The sequence below is a fragment of the Callionymus lyra genome, chromosome 9 (genome assembly GCF_982586985.1).
Source record: "Callionymus lyra chromosome 9, fCalLyr1.hap1.1, whole genome shotgun sequence".
In the NCBI taxonomy this organism is placed as follows: domain Eukaryota; kingdom Metazoa; phylum Chordata; class Actinopteri; order Syngnathiformes; family Callionymidae; genus Callionymus; species Callionymus lyra.
In genome coordinates this window covers 8,412,012-8,426,070 of record NC_141826.1, presented here as the reverse complement: position 1 = coordinate 8,426,070, position 14,059 = coordinate 8,412,012, and the positions used below count along the sequence as shown (strand labels likewise).

The following is a 14,059-nucleotide window of genomic DNA, read 5'->3' as shown; positions in this document are numbered from 1 at the left end:
GTACAATTGATGTTAAAGAGTCAGGCCAAGTCAAATACAATTTAGATCAATTTAAAAACAAAAATATGTTTCGCTAACTCAATTCCTGACCAGGCTAATGCTAAGGGTTGCCGCTATAGTTCAGCCTCCTCCAGATTTTCCATTACCGTCAAATGACAGATCGTTTTACGTCCTACTTCATCCTATATCTCCAACATCCTTTGTCTGACGTGTCCATTGTCATTCCTCATGTGTACAAACCATCTGACCTCCTTTCCTTTGTCTCCCGCTGTCCCTTTGATATACTCATTTCTCTTTCTCTACTCTACCTATTCTCTCCCTCCTGTCTCTCTCAGTTACACATCCTGACTTCCATTTCTCTTCTCGCTCCTTCATATCGCCACAGATCTTGCTCCAAATCTCTACGTCATCAAAAGACATCATTGTCCACGGACGCTTGCCTTACTTCAGTTTGTTTCTCCATGACTATGTACTGCTTAAAGCAATAGTTCACCCAAAATTCCAACTCATTTTCTACTCATCCCTCATGTTGACTAAGGGTTGAAATTATTTCCAGAGTAATCTGTTCCTTTTTAGAATTATAGACAAAAATGCAAGTCCATTTTTAATGTAGCAACTGGAGCTCATTGGTCTTTGTCTTCGTCCAAAAAGACAAACTTAAGAAAACCAAATACCTCCATACTGCTCGTCCTTAACATCCATCTTGTATTGAAGCCTCGACAAGAAAAATGATTCCCTAAAAACTTAAACAAGTCTATATTTTAAGCATGTTTGTAGCAGGAACTCCCAATCTGTCAGATCCAGCTACTAGTGTATCCTCATTGAAACACACTACGCTAATAGCCTAGCATCTTCCTCCAAAAACAAGCTTAAAATATAGACTTGTTAAAGTGTTTTCGGAAGAATTTCTATGATGATCGTTACAGACGAGCAGTATTGAAGTATTTAAAATTTTGCACGAAGATAAAGACAACTATGCTCCAGCTGCTACTGTAAAATGGACTTATATTTTTGCCTATATCTCTAAAAAGGAACCGATTACTCTGAAAATAATCCCAACCCTCAGTAGACATGAGGGTGAGTAGAAATATATGCTAATACATTTTTAAAGCCAATAACTCAAGTTTATTTTTTTCTACAAAGAGCCCTTAAGAAAGCTCAAGTATTAGAATGTTTGCTGCTATTTTTCAAAAAGATTACAGAAATCTGTCAGTTTAACCTAAAGTAGAATAGCAATGTTAATTCTTTTTTTTCAATTTCTCCTGATATTGCGCAGTCCTACTGGTAGACATTCCTGCGTACTGGACCTGAGATATGATTCGTGTGATCATATGAAGATGGCTGAATTGTTTCTGGAAGTGGAATTCAGCTGCTGCGACGGCACAGAGAAACTAAAGATGCTATTCAATCAAACGTTGTCGCAGTCAAACAATCACGTCGGGCCGCCCGAAGATGGATCCAGACATTTGGACAAACAGACATTGTTCTTCCGTGTTTGCTGACAGTGTGTTTGTTTGAATAGCACAGTTGACACTTGAGAACAGAAGAGCGGCCAAAAATAGAGACAACAGAAAAGCTGTTAATATGCGTTCAGCTTCAGTCTACGATGTCGTTCGGCTACAAAAAGCATCACAACTACGGCTGTTCAAATTATAGATCTGGAGATGGAAGAGTCAAAAGTTGCCATGGCATCTTTGGAAACACAGGATGAGAAACAGTGTTTGTGACGGGCTATTTTGTCAAACACTGAAGAGTCGAATCCGTGTGTGTCGGTGGACCCCCGTTTGTATCTTGGCGAGTCGAGATGATGCGTGTCAACAGATTGGACAGTGACTGCATGCTCCAATGCCGGCGTTAATCACAACACCTCCCAATGCTGCTGAGCAGTTGCCATGGCATCTTATTGTGCTAGCTCTGAGGAGAACTCCAATGCATATACCTTAATCATTTTCAAACCATGTCCATACAACATGGCCCTCTTTCTCAAGATGAAATCTATAAATGAATCTGAAATTCAAGAGAGTACTTCACCTTGTGCCAGCCATGTACACATACAGCACTTAGAAACACACATTTACGTCTGACAGCCGTCCTATCGCCAGAGAGAACCATACAGCAGTGTCATTGGTTAATTCACACTTTGAATGGACGCTCATGCTTAAGAGAGACACAGAAGCAACGTCAGTGATGATGCACGGACAAACATGTAGTCGTCACACGTCCAAAGACGACACCAGCTGCACTGTCACGCTCGTCTTCTGAACATCGACTTTAAATGAGAACCTTTTGGTTTGTTTGTACTGACTGAGCCGTCTAAACATATTTATGTCAAACAAGAATATCATGAGAATGGTTATTGTGAGAAGTGTTTATAACATTGTATCTAAAATATTGAAAACTAACATTTGCATGTATTAAGGCTTTTATTTTATGTGAAAAACTGTCTTTGCTATTTAAGAGAGATGTATATAAATACTCAAAAAATGTATTTCATGACAACAAGGTTAAATAAATAAATATTGATAATATAATAAAAGATACTTAAGATTTGATTGTTAAACAATTTCAAAATCTAAGATTTAGAGAAAATGATTATAATGATTACATTTGGAGTTAAATACAATAACTTTACTGAAAATATACTTTTTCATAATATCATTTCAGACAACATTTTTGGGGGGGAAAACCACACCCTGAAAAAACTTTAAAAATGTAATTTTCCAAAAAAGATTTCAGTAAATATATATACAAAAAAACTTTCAGGGACAACAACCAACAAAACTGCACAGAATATCAAAAATAAAAAGGTGAATTTCTGTTAAAAAACATTAAACTTCATTCCCAAACTAAATTTAAATCATCAATTAAAATAATTAAAATAATTCCAACAACGAGTCTAATGGCCAGAATACTCAACGAAACTGGGTAACTAGTAAAACTACACTTAACTTATATCAAGTAACTGGAATAAACAAACTATTTTAGGAAAAAAACAACTTGTATTGAACAATAATTAATTCAACCACAAGAGGAAAGTTCAATATAAAAAAAAGACAACGGAACACCTGCGGAACTACATTAACTAATATTGGAAAATATAATTTAAGTGTCAACAAAACTATTTATAATCAGATCATGTCGTCACTTAGATTTTTCTTTTAAACACTGAAGCTAAGTAACATATGGGACTTTTACATTACAATTAACTGGCAAGAAAATGTGTTTTGTGTAAAAAAAAAAACACAAACATGTGCTTCAACTATAGAACTCTGTTGCTAAATATATATGTTCTATTGTTTCTTTCTTCCTGTGATTCTCTCGCAGCAGTTGTTGGACTCAAAATTGTCCTCGCAGCAGTTTTTCTTATCTTGAATGGCCCAGAGTGGAAAAAGCAGGAATAACATGAGAAGAGAAAGATGCGAGGTGTTAAATCAGACGTTGAAGAGCGTGACACTGGAGCCACATGTCCAGTCGGCTGGTGTCGTCCTTTCACTTCACACTCTCATGCAACAGCCCTCTGTCTTTTCATTGATGCTTAACAGCTGCTTTTCTACACAGATCGGGTCCTTTCAGCGTACGAGCAGACGAACAGGAACAGTAAAGCCAAAAGGAAATACTACATTTAGATCGTGGTTCAAAGAAACATAAAGCGACAGTGCACAGGTAGGACTGGTTTGTCGACAAGGTGTGTGCGCGTGATTGTCAAAAGAAAAAGAATAAATAAAGTGGGTCAAAGGAAGAGTAAACAGCGATGAGAAGACAGAGCAGACCAGCAAAGAAAAGAAAAAGGGGAAATCACCTGATATCTTCTTGTTGCCTCACCTTTCTGTTTAGTCACCTTTCTCACCGTCATGGCTGCCTGTCGCTTCTGGTACTCAGAGATCTCAAAACCTGAACACACAATCATCTCTGTGATCACTTGACTAGAAGATGTCTTTAATATTTCCTAAACATGGAGAGTAATGATAAAAATAAGATTTTAATCATGTCCAGATTTTCTTTTATGATACTGATTCAATATTCAAGAGCACTTTGTTTTCTTTTCTCCATTTTTATTATATAGTAAATCAAAGTTATTTTATGGTTAATATTTAAATAAAGTTACGTAAAATAGTTGTGTAAAATACAATATTTCCTTTTTTTGTAAGTTTAATATTCATGGTGTTCATTTTTGTGTTGCAATTAAACATCCAGCCTCTGGATGGCAGCAGTCATTACGTCCTCCGCAGCAAGGAACAATAAAATCCTGTGAGATTCAGACAATGACTGAGGATAAGAGGATACAACCAACTCTGGCTTTTAAACCTGATAGTTAGGCATGTATTTTGGGTTTCAGTTTTATCAATAAAACCAAAAGAGAAGAGTAGAAAAATCTCAAAATTAATTTAGTGTTCCTCAAAAAACGTATTGTATTGTGAGCTGAATATATTGATCTAATTGTATCGTGAAATAAGTGAATCACTAGACCACTTATGCAACACTGTCAAAAATGTTTGGATCTATAAGTCAACGTATCATATGAAGAAAAAAGTTAAACAAATGTAGGAAATAATCATCAACATCTACTAGAGTTTGTAGAATTTACCTCCGTCGCACTGATTTTATAAACTTATCATGTAAAAAATGATATATATATATATTTCTTTTGGTTGGAGGTTATATATTTGACAGGAACAATGAGTTAATATGTCAATGTTTGGGATCTAAAATCAATTGTGCCATTGTATGTTTTATTTTCATAGCAGAATTTCATCAATTTAGGCCACGTTGCCTTAGTCTATTGAGACCTTAGTTTTTGTAGGCTGTGTATTTACATCTTAACTACAGAAATTAGTCAAAATGTACAAAGATGGTTCCGTGTTGTATCAAGCATCATTTGTTTTGACAATTTGACTACTTTTAAATTAGACATATGTGAGTATCAGGGCTGTAAAATAAATCTGCAGAGCAACTTAATCATCATAACAATACAATTAAATATAAATATAGAATATGTTCTATTTCTAGGTGCAAAAGTTAAAGTTGTTATAATCTCATCAAACTGAAATAGAATAATAAAAATAACCATAGTGTTCAGCTGCTTCCTCCGGGGGGAACATTACAAACTGGGTTTGAAATACATATTAAAGCAGGCACCGAGTGATTGTGAATTGTTGGGCTCAAGTGTCTTTCCTGGTTTGATAATAAATACACTTTATTCGTGATAACAACTGTCACTGATTTCTTTTTTTAGCATCTTTCATGTGAATAATCATTATTCTTTTCAAACGTCAAATGTGCTTTTTACGTGACCCGGAGCCAATGGTTGCATATATTATGCAGAACACAAACAGACTTGGAACTGTAGCCCATTGTGAGTGGGAGTGATGTTTTCCAAACAGGGTGGAGCAGCGAATGTGTGACTAACCGATTTTCTCGTCCTCCTGCACCATCTTCCTCTCCTCGTGGAAAGCCCTGAGCCAGCGGATCTTCTCTTCCGGCTTCTTGGCCAAGAAAATGTGAATCTCCTCGCTGTCCTTGTTGCACAGTTTGAAGGCGTTCTTCACGCTCACGTTGAAGTCGTCGTCACGGCCGTCGATGGCGTCCCGCACCTCGTAGCGGTCCATGTCGATGCGGCCCTTATAGTACAGGATGTCCCGGCGAATCAGATCCTGGTGAGGGGGGAGAGAGTGAACGTTACACTTTTGTGTTGGTGATCCTGAGAGGTGTTGACAAGCCAGCGTCCCTTGATATCCCGAGACTGGTTCTTATGCAACCCTTTTCCATCTGCTGCCTGGACCTCCAAACACCCTCCTTTGCACATCACAGTATGCCAATATTTCTCAGCCGAGCTGCTCTTCGCTACTAATTTCTCTTTGGCACTGATGATTTATAGACACGACAACAATTTTTCTAGACCACAACACATTTTTTTGTTTATCTAACTCTGCTTATTAGACAATAACAACATTTCAAACATACCCATGAAAATATGCTTAGTATATTGACTGTCAACATGCTGGCACATGTTTTTAAATAAAGATTTGCCAGTTCAAAATAAGTTCTGTCCTAGGAGAGTCTGGAATGGTTAATCAGGCATGTGTGGAAACCATCCCATAATAGTCTATGGTAGTGAAGGTCTGATGAAGCTTCATGAAGTAGTGTCATTATTTTCAGAGCTCACTACATGGCGGTCTCTGGACTATACTTTTGTTTTGAACAACTGTTCTAATGAAACATCCCATCATTTTTATCACTGATGGCGCCACCTACTGACCTCTAAACATCATGACACTGCTTCATGAAGCTTCACCATACCATCACTAAGTCATTATAAGTGGCCTGTCAGATGGTTAGCTTAAATCAAAGTATGTCCATGTTCATGTTGCTATGGTGAACTATGAATATGTCAGTGTTTAAGATAAGATCAGCAACATACATTGATAAATGTCATTACAGATTATGTTGAAGAAAACTCATACTACTATACTCATTAGCGATGGGTTGACAAGGCCTCATGATACAGCTGTGTGTAATGAAGACACTGTACCATGATGCAGTATCTTAAGATTTAATATAATGCCAGATTTCATTGAATTAGTAGATAAGAGCCAAACATTATAAAACGTACGAGTGCCATCAAGTGGCCTTTCAAGACACTGTATCATGATACAGTGTCAGCTGTTTCATGATGCCTCATAGACCCATACCTATTTTACAGAAAGCTTGTTAAAAATTCATTTTGTGATGTAGCCTTGACGGCTAATGGATTGAATTCTGATGGACAGAACACACCTTTTTTAACCCCAATGTTTTAGGAAAAAAAATGTACTTAAGCATGAGGAGAATAGAAATTTCTAGTTCTAGTTGCCTCAAGTCTGAAATCAATCTCCCAGCTCTGAGGATTTATCAATTAAAATATAAAAAAAAAAGTCACAATAGTATTTCTTGTTTAAGTAAAAGCTTGATGCTCATTAGTTAGTTATCCATAGTGATGGTCTGATAAAGCTTCATGAAGCAGTGTCATGTTGTTTAGAGGTCAGTAGGTGGCGCCATCAGTTTAAAAATGACGTGATGTTTCATTAAAACAGTTGTTTAAATCAAAAGAAAACAGTGCAGAGACCGCTATCTAGTGGACTCTGAAAATAATGACACTGCTTCATGAAGCTTCATCAGACCATCACTAGTAATCAATCCATATACAACCAGTAGGGGGCAGTAAGTAAGTCATGAACCGGACAAAAATAATTTTGACCGAATTGACTGTAACAGGAAGTATAACTCTGACTGTTCTAATTTGTCATCTTCACCTTTCATTACTTCTGCATCTATTCTACCATCTGAGGTCAATATCAATGTTAAAATCAATCACCTTTTTTCCTTATCTTATCTTAAACATCTTTATAGACAAGAAGACAAGTTTATGAGATCTGCGACATTTTGGGACAGCATTTTGGGCTGGCGTCAATAGCAACCAAGTGATAGTCGGGCTTCTTGGACGTCCTTCCCTCGTACCAGACGTCTGTCAGTGGTATTTTGGGCTGAGATATCTGTGTTTTCATCGCAGCTTAAGTAATTTAATATGGGAGTTAATAGAGAAAAATGAAAACGTTATTTTAATTGTAAAAGTTAAAAGAGGTCAATCAAGTCAAAGAATCTTGCTTTGTCCTGTTCTTTCTTTAATAATAATACAGTTTGTCCTTTAATTTGTCATTTCAATTTCCAGCGATACGAGATGCTCCTCTTACATCACTGTAACTGTGAACGTCACGTTATATAATCCTCCATGCTTACGATGATGAATGGCTTCCATCTCAACATTTTTTAATGGACGTCTTTCTAAAGTTCAAGGTGAACGACTGTTGCGGGTTCTTCTCTCCGACATCCGACTATAAATAACCGGGATCGGACGTAACATTCATTACCTTCACGCTCACCTCGACTAATCTCTGCGGCTCTCACTGCGCCTGCCGAGCAAATAACATCCCGCCTCATGGAGAGGTCACGGGGGTCACGAGGACTAGAATCTCCGTCTAATGAGCGAGAAGAGATAAGAGAAACGAAAAGGGAAATGCTAGTTGAAACACGCCCTCCGGGGGGGCCCTGCCACTACACATGTCGAAGCAAGGACGCCGTGAGTTTAGAACAAATGCACCGGAATGAAGCGTGAAGGTTTGATCAGAGAGAATTCTTGAGTGTGGAGCAGATAACGAGTGATAAGGAAGAAGATATCGGATACGTCTTCCTCTCTTCTCTCCGCCGGTTGTTGTTGGTGTCGATGTGCGAAGCGTGTATCGTCGGGTCCAGCCGAGCGTGAACATCCCTCTGACAGCAGAGCTCAGCCCCAGCTGAAATTAAAGCCCAAACTACCGCAGCTCCATTTTGTGAAAAAAGGTGCTGAGCGTTTCAGTCTCATCGTGTATCTCCCACACCGTTATGTAACGCGTTCGCGGCTCCTGAGAGAGATTTCTGAGGCCGTCTTCAGGCATCGCTGTCAAAAAAGCCAGCCAGACGCACAACTTTGCACAACGCAGATGAAGAGGACATTTTGTTTCATCAGCTTGTTTTGATCGACAAACAAAAGCGGGGAACACGCGTCAACAGAGGGTTTGACTACCTTCTTACACAGGACCAGCTGGTGATCGAAGAGGAAGAAGACTCGCTGCTGGCTGCGTCCGTACGGCTGATAAATCCACGACAGCTCCCCCGTGTAGATGAGCTCCGAGCTTCTGTCCAAGATGTCATCCCCCTGCAAACACAATTACATTTAGCTTTTTTCATTTATTTTAACAAAGAAAATATGATGGAGAGAGTAAAAAGAGAAGCAGGAGTTCACTCCACTTATCTCCAAAATATAAATTAATCATACATTTTTCTTGATTCATTATTTAATTTCCTGCCAGCGCAGCTATTTTAAAACCTTATTCATTTTTTATCTGTGATTTTATGGACAACAAGTCACACGTCACAATTACAAAAAAAAGAAGGCGTGAGGAACAATATGAGTGATAGAGTAAAAAAAGACGGTTTCTCTGGATTAATAAACACTTTGAAGTTTCTTTCACATTAAACAAATGTAACTATCAGGACAAGCAGAATATACAGAACTACCTTTAATGTTAGCATTACATTCTTTTTATTAAATACATCAGGTTGACGGTTTACTTAATTATTTTTAATAATTAATCTGTTTTGCTTTATTGCATTTTTTAGCTTAGTTAAGTTGAACTTCATGCATATGTGTATTTGAATTTAAACTTTCTCCCCTTGGGTTTACCGGGCACTCTGGTTTCCTCCCAGAGTCCAAAAACATACAGAGGTTGATTGGGAACTTGGGGAAATTGTCCATAGGTATGAGTGTGTGTGCGAATGGTTGTGTGTCTTTGTGAGGCACCCTGCCTCTCGCCCAAAGAAACTGGGATGGGCTTCAGCATTTCTAAATATCTTTTAGATTTATATCTATATATTGTATATCTTTACACATTAATGATACAATTTATTGATTTAAAATCACTGTTTTTCCCATTTTTATATATTTTTTTAATATTTTCTTATAGATTGAATAAAATAAATATTTTTTCTCATTGAGTAGATTGTATCTTCAATAGTACTGATGTGTAATGTGGCTCGTCACGATTCATTTTAAACCGTAACAGTTCAAGCAACAGTCATAAGTAAAAGATTAAAGCACATTATTCTCTTTAGGTTCTTCCTGATTTGATTGTGTGCTACAATTAAAGGTTCACTTGTTTGAACAAATAGAACGATGCGAAGAAAAACAAGTTTTCAAAGTTGATATGTTGACATTTTCATCATGTTTTTTTAATAATAATTTAAGTCAATACCTATGACTTGTATCGACAGCAGTGCTTTTAAAATTATAACTTTGATAAACATTGCTTTTGATAAACAAAAAACATTTTTATTTGTGACTGTATGCATCCATGATATGTAGTATTGAAATTTAGGTTTGAAAGTTTTCATCATTTAACCCTTGTGTTCTCACTGGGTCACGGTGACCCGAAGGCCCGTAAACAAATGTGCTTCTGGTATCCCTTGTGTTGTCTCTGGGTCAAGGTGAACGACCTCCACCAGTGCAAATGTATTTCTGAAAGCCAGGGAGCCAGAGACAACACAAGGGATACCACAAACACACGCTAAGTTAATCACATGCTAAGAAGGCACACACCTCCCAGTCCAGAACAGAGGCTTGCCACTGCGCGATCTTGTCGATGTTTTCCAACCTCCGCTTCCTCTCGTTGATTTGCTGGGTTACGTTCCGCATCACCGCCAGCGCCGCCGCCACGTATCGGTAGTCGCTGCAAAAAAAAAAAATCAACGTAGTTCACACATAATTACTCCGGTGGTATTAAAAGTGTGGAGTTATAGCTCTTGGATGCTGGCACTCTTAATAAAAAAGACGTCTAATGTTTCGGGGGTGAACGTCTGGAGAAGCCCATTAAAAAATAGAACTGGAGTTATAAAAACCATGAGTCTGCTGGAGCCCTGTCAAAATAACAGACCAGTATTTAATTCTGATCAGCCACTTTTTTTTTTCATGGCTAACCCTGTGTCAGTGCAAAACTGAGCTGGATTTATTTCTTTGGCTTAGATGTGCTATGGATCCAATCCTCCCGTTAGAAGATAATGCATGTGTGAGACTTGGAAAGAGAGCGAGAGAGAGGGAGGAGGAGGACTGAGGATGCCTATATCTGGCAGATTCTCAATGGCTAGGAACAGTCAAACACCCAGATCTGCCAGTGTCTGTTGGAGGGCTGGCACATGTCTCTCTCTAACTCTCTGGCTTGGAGAACGACCTGAAGCTGGCTGCGACACCATTGTTTCCTTGAGCTTACACGCACGCTTTGCACATCTGGACACTCCTGCATGCATCTGTGCATGAGATTAGTTCTGCAAATATTTATATTGAGCTGTGAAAGTCCTCGCAGGACGAGGGGGAGAAGCTGCCAACGAGTCAAGAAAAGTTTGCTTCAACTACAGGGAATCACTGAGCCTGAGGTCTGTTGCACCTCCAACTCAAGAGTATCAAACTATCTTCACTCTCAGCAAGAGCTTCAAAAGTTCTTCACCACTTCACAAGTGAGGCCGTGGAGAAGAAATAAGTTCCTCAGTGGTCTCCTGAGTGATGAACTTGTAATGAGTTCCAGTCTATGTGAGAGTCTGCTCTGACTCTGGGCTTAGTCACCATTTTTTCCATTCATGCTTTAAAAGTCAGAGACTGTGGTTCTCAGCATTTAAAAGTAGAAATATCATGTGGTGAGTAGGGATGTGAGAAAATATTATAATTATTGACATCAATACTTTGCGATATTTATTTTCACGACCCTTTATTTATAACTTTAAAATCATATTTTTCTTATCATAGTTATTTTATGGTTTATGTTTCAATAATTTGTGAACATTTTTTTTTTTATTAACAATACATACAATTATTGCTTTGTAATTTTTTGTATTGCAATTAAACTTCCAGCTGCTAAATGGCAGATCTCATTATGTCCTCCGCAGCTAGAAGAACATTGAAATCCTGCAAGCTCAACTCAGCAGCGTTTAAAGCTAATGTTTGGACATATTGCACAACAAATGAAAGCAGTTACGACTTCGTCGAGAGCCATGGGGTCTGTATATTCTGCACCACCAGAGTCAAGTACACAACAATACCACACATATATCCTTGTTCCTACAGTATCGCAATATATCCAATTGTTGCTCCTGTATCGTGATATGAATCGTATTATATCTCCAGATTCTTGCCAAAACACAACCTTAATAGTAAGTATTTCTATCCAAAGTTGAAGGATCTTTTTTTGAAAGTGTCAGATTGTTAAGATTTTTTAACCAAACTGATAATTTTCCTTTGACAGCAGAGCCCAATTTCTGAGAACTGGAAAAAAAACCCATTTCAAAACCTTTTTTACTTCCAAATAAAAAGCAAAACTAGAAAAACTCTAAATGAGCACGGAATGTGTTGCCATTCTAATGTCGTATTAACTTTCTGTCTGTATTATTTTTGGAGCATTTTTTCCCCAGACTTTGTTTTTTTGTTCCGTCTGTATTATTTTGGGAATAATTTGTGCGTGTGTGACTTTGCCAGGTAAATTCCAACAGAGAGAGAGAGAGAAAGACAGAGGATTCTAGCGAATCATTGATTCTGACATGACTTTCTCTCTAAATAGATTAGATTAGATTAGATTTCCTTTATTAGTCCCACAAGGGGACATTTTGGTTACATACATGAATGTTCATATATTAGATACAGATTTTAATTAGCAAATAGAAACTAAAAATCACTGGAAATTGCTTTGCTTCAGGTGCGTTAAATGACATTCATGTTAAAACCAGTACCACTTTCAATACATGATAAATAATGACACACTCTAGTCATGGTGCAACACTATTTTGCTTTGCAACTGACAAATTTGAATAATATTTATGAATATTTGACTCAAAAGGATCAACTGAATTAATAATGGTACCTCAGTCCTGCTTCCTACATAGTCATTCTGGCTCTTTTTCTTTTGATAATAAAAACATATTCATTGTATTTGAAAAATAATAAATAATAAAACATCACCTATACTTCACGGACAGTGGAATAAACTGTCAGAAATTTTTTCATTCAAGTCTCACGTGAAGCTGCTAAAATAAGCATTTGTTCCCCTTCACGCATGAACAACTGCTTCAGTTAAGTTCACCAAACACCTGCAGCAGCTGGAACGCAACCACATGAGCAACACGATGATGTAACACTTTTCCCTTTTCGAGAAAAACATGAAATACACTTTTGCGGAATAGACTGGCCCCCGTCAGTTACCTGTGCTCCTGTGCGGTGTACTTGAGAAGCTCGGCCAGCTGTAGAGGATATTTGCAGATTTTCTGGACGGGTGTGAGCAAGAAGCCGTCGATGGCAATGTCAATCATTTGTTGGAGGAGTCGACACGCCTCGAAGAAGTGCTGGTATCTGCCGTCCCGCATCAGCTTGCTTAGCTCCATGCAGGCGTCCAAATGGTTGTTACAGTACTCGGAGTAAATCCAGAATCCGTCTTGCTGTTAGGTGAAAATCGAAAGGTCAGAGGGTGGTCCGCAGAAAGATGCACAGCAGGGAAACAAACTTACATGTTCTAAAAAGCAGGGTCCTATTTCAGAGAGGTGGGGATCCTCCGTGTTGTACTGTTTCTCCAGGTCTCTGACGAAGCCCATCTGGAAGCGGTAAATGTCCTCGATGTTCCCGAAGATGACTTTTAACTGGTCGTCGTTGAACATGTCCACACGTTTCCTGCACTGGCGCAGATAACCCTGCGATCAAAGAGACGATCGTTTTAGATTCAGTCGCGCAGCCTGTTCCCACAAGAGTGTGTACTAGGATTGTCAAAAGTATCAAAACTCAATAAAGTATTAAAACAATAATAATTTTCAAAAGTATTGCTTCAAACAAAACCATTTTTGCACTTACCTCAGATCTCAAACTTGTTATCATAGTTACAGTTTATTAACTTTATTTAACTGATTTTTACTATACATATACAAAGTGTTCTGTTAATTGTTACATGTTGTAATAGAGGTTAGTTTCGCATTTTTCTCATTAATAAAAACTATTTTTCTTAAATGTAGTGGCATTTTTCTATCCTTGTGATGTAGAGAAAAGGATATTTTCCCCGAGCATCAGTATCGAGTAGAAATCTTTAATGACGTGACAACCCTAGTGTGTACAAAGGAGCAGTCAGTCAACAAATGACTTCCTCTACAACCTGTTACAACATATAAATATATTAAAATGTGAATCCAGTCTCAGTTTTCGAAAATTAATAATTATAATTTTTAAGTGTATGTTTTCCCAGAAATTAGGTATTGTTATGAGTCTCTAATTAAATTAGAAGTCAGCAACAAATACTATTTAAATAAAGAAAGAGACAGCGTATACCTCTGTCAAGAAGTTTATTTTCCATTTCCCTATAAAACACAGCAAACATAAGATCAATAAAATAACTTAAAAGTACTGACTGGGATTCGAACCAGGGACATTGCGGTAATAGCTCTGAATTCTTACCAGTGTTGACTAGCG

At 37.8% G+C, this 14,059-nt stretch overlaps 1 protein-coding gene across 4 annotated transcripts in view; it reads right to left on the bottom strand.

Annotated features, from left to right (window-relative positions):
* Positions 1–14,059, bottom strand: part of arhgef9a (Cdc42 guanine nucleotide exchange factor 9a) — a 64,476-nt gene that overhangs the window by 6,048 nt on the left and 44,369 nt on the right. For 3 of the 4 annotated variants that reach the window (XM_087799605.1, XM_087799607.1, XM_087799609.1), the window contains 6 exons: positions 13,114–13,293; positions 12,812–13,044; positions 10,169–10,298; positions 8,597–8,728; positions 5,408–5,651; positions 3,823–3,891 (listed from right to left, as the gene is read on the bottom strand). In XM_087799605.1, coding sequence (XP_087655731.1) covers positions 3,823–3,891; positions 5,408–5,651; positions 8,597–8,728; positions 10,169–10,298; positions 12,812–13,044; positions 13,114–13,293 — 988 coding nt within the window. Of the gene's footprint in view, positions 1–3,799; positions 3,892–5,407; positions 5,652–8,596; positions 8,729–10,168; positions 10,299–12,811; positions 13,045–13,113; positions 13,294–14,059 lie in introns of all 4 variants that reach the window. The other variant, XM_087799608.1, reaches the window with a different exon arrangement.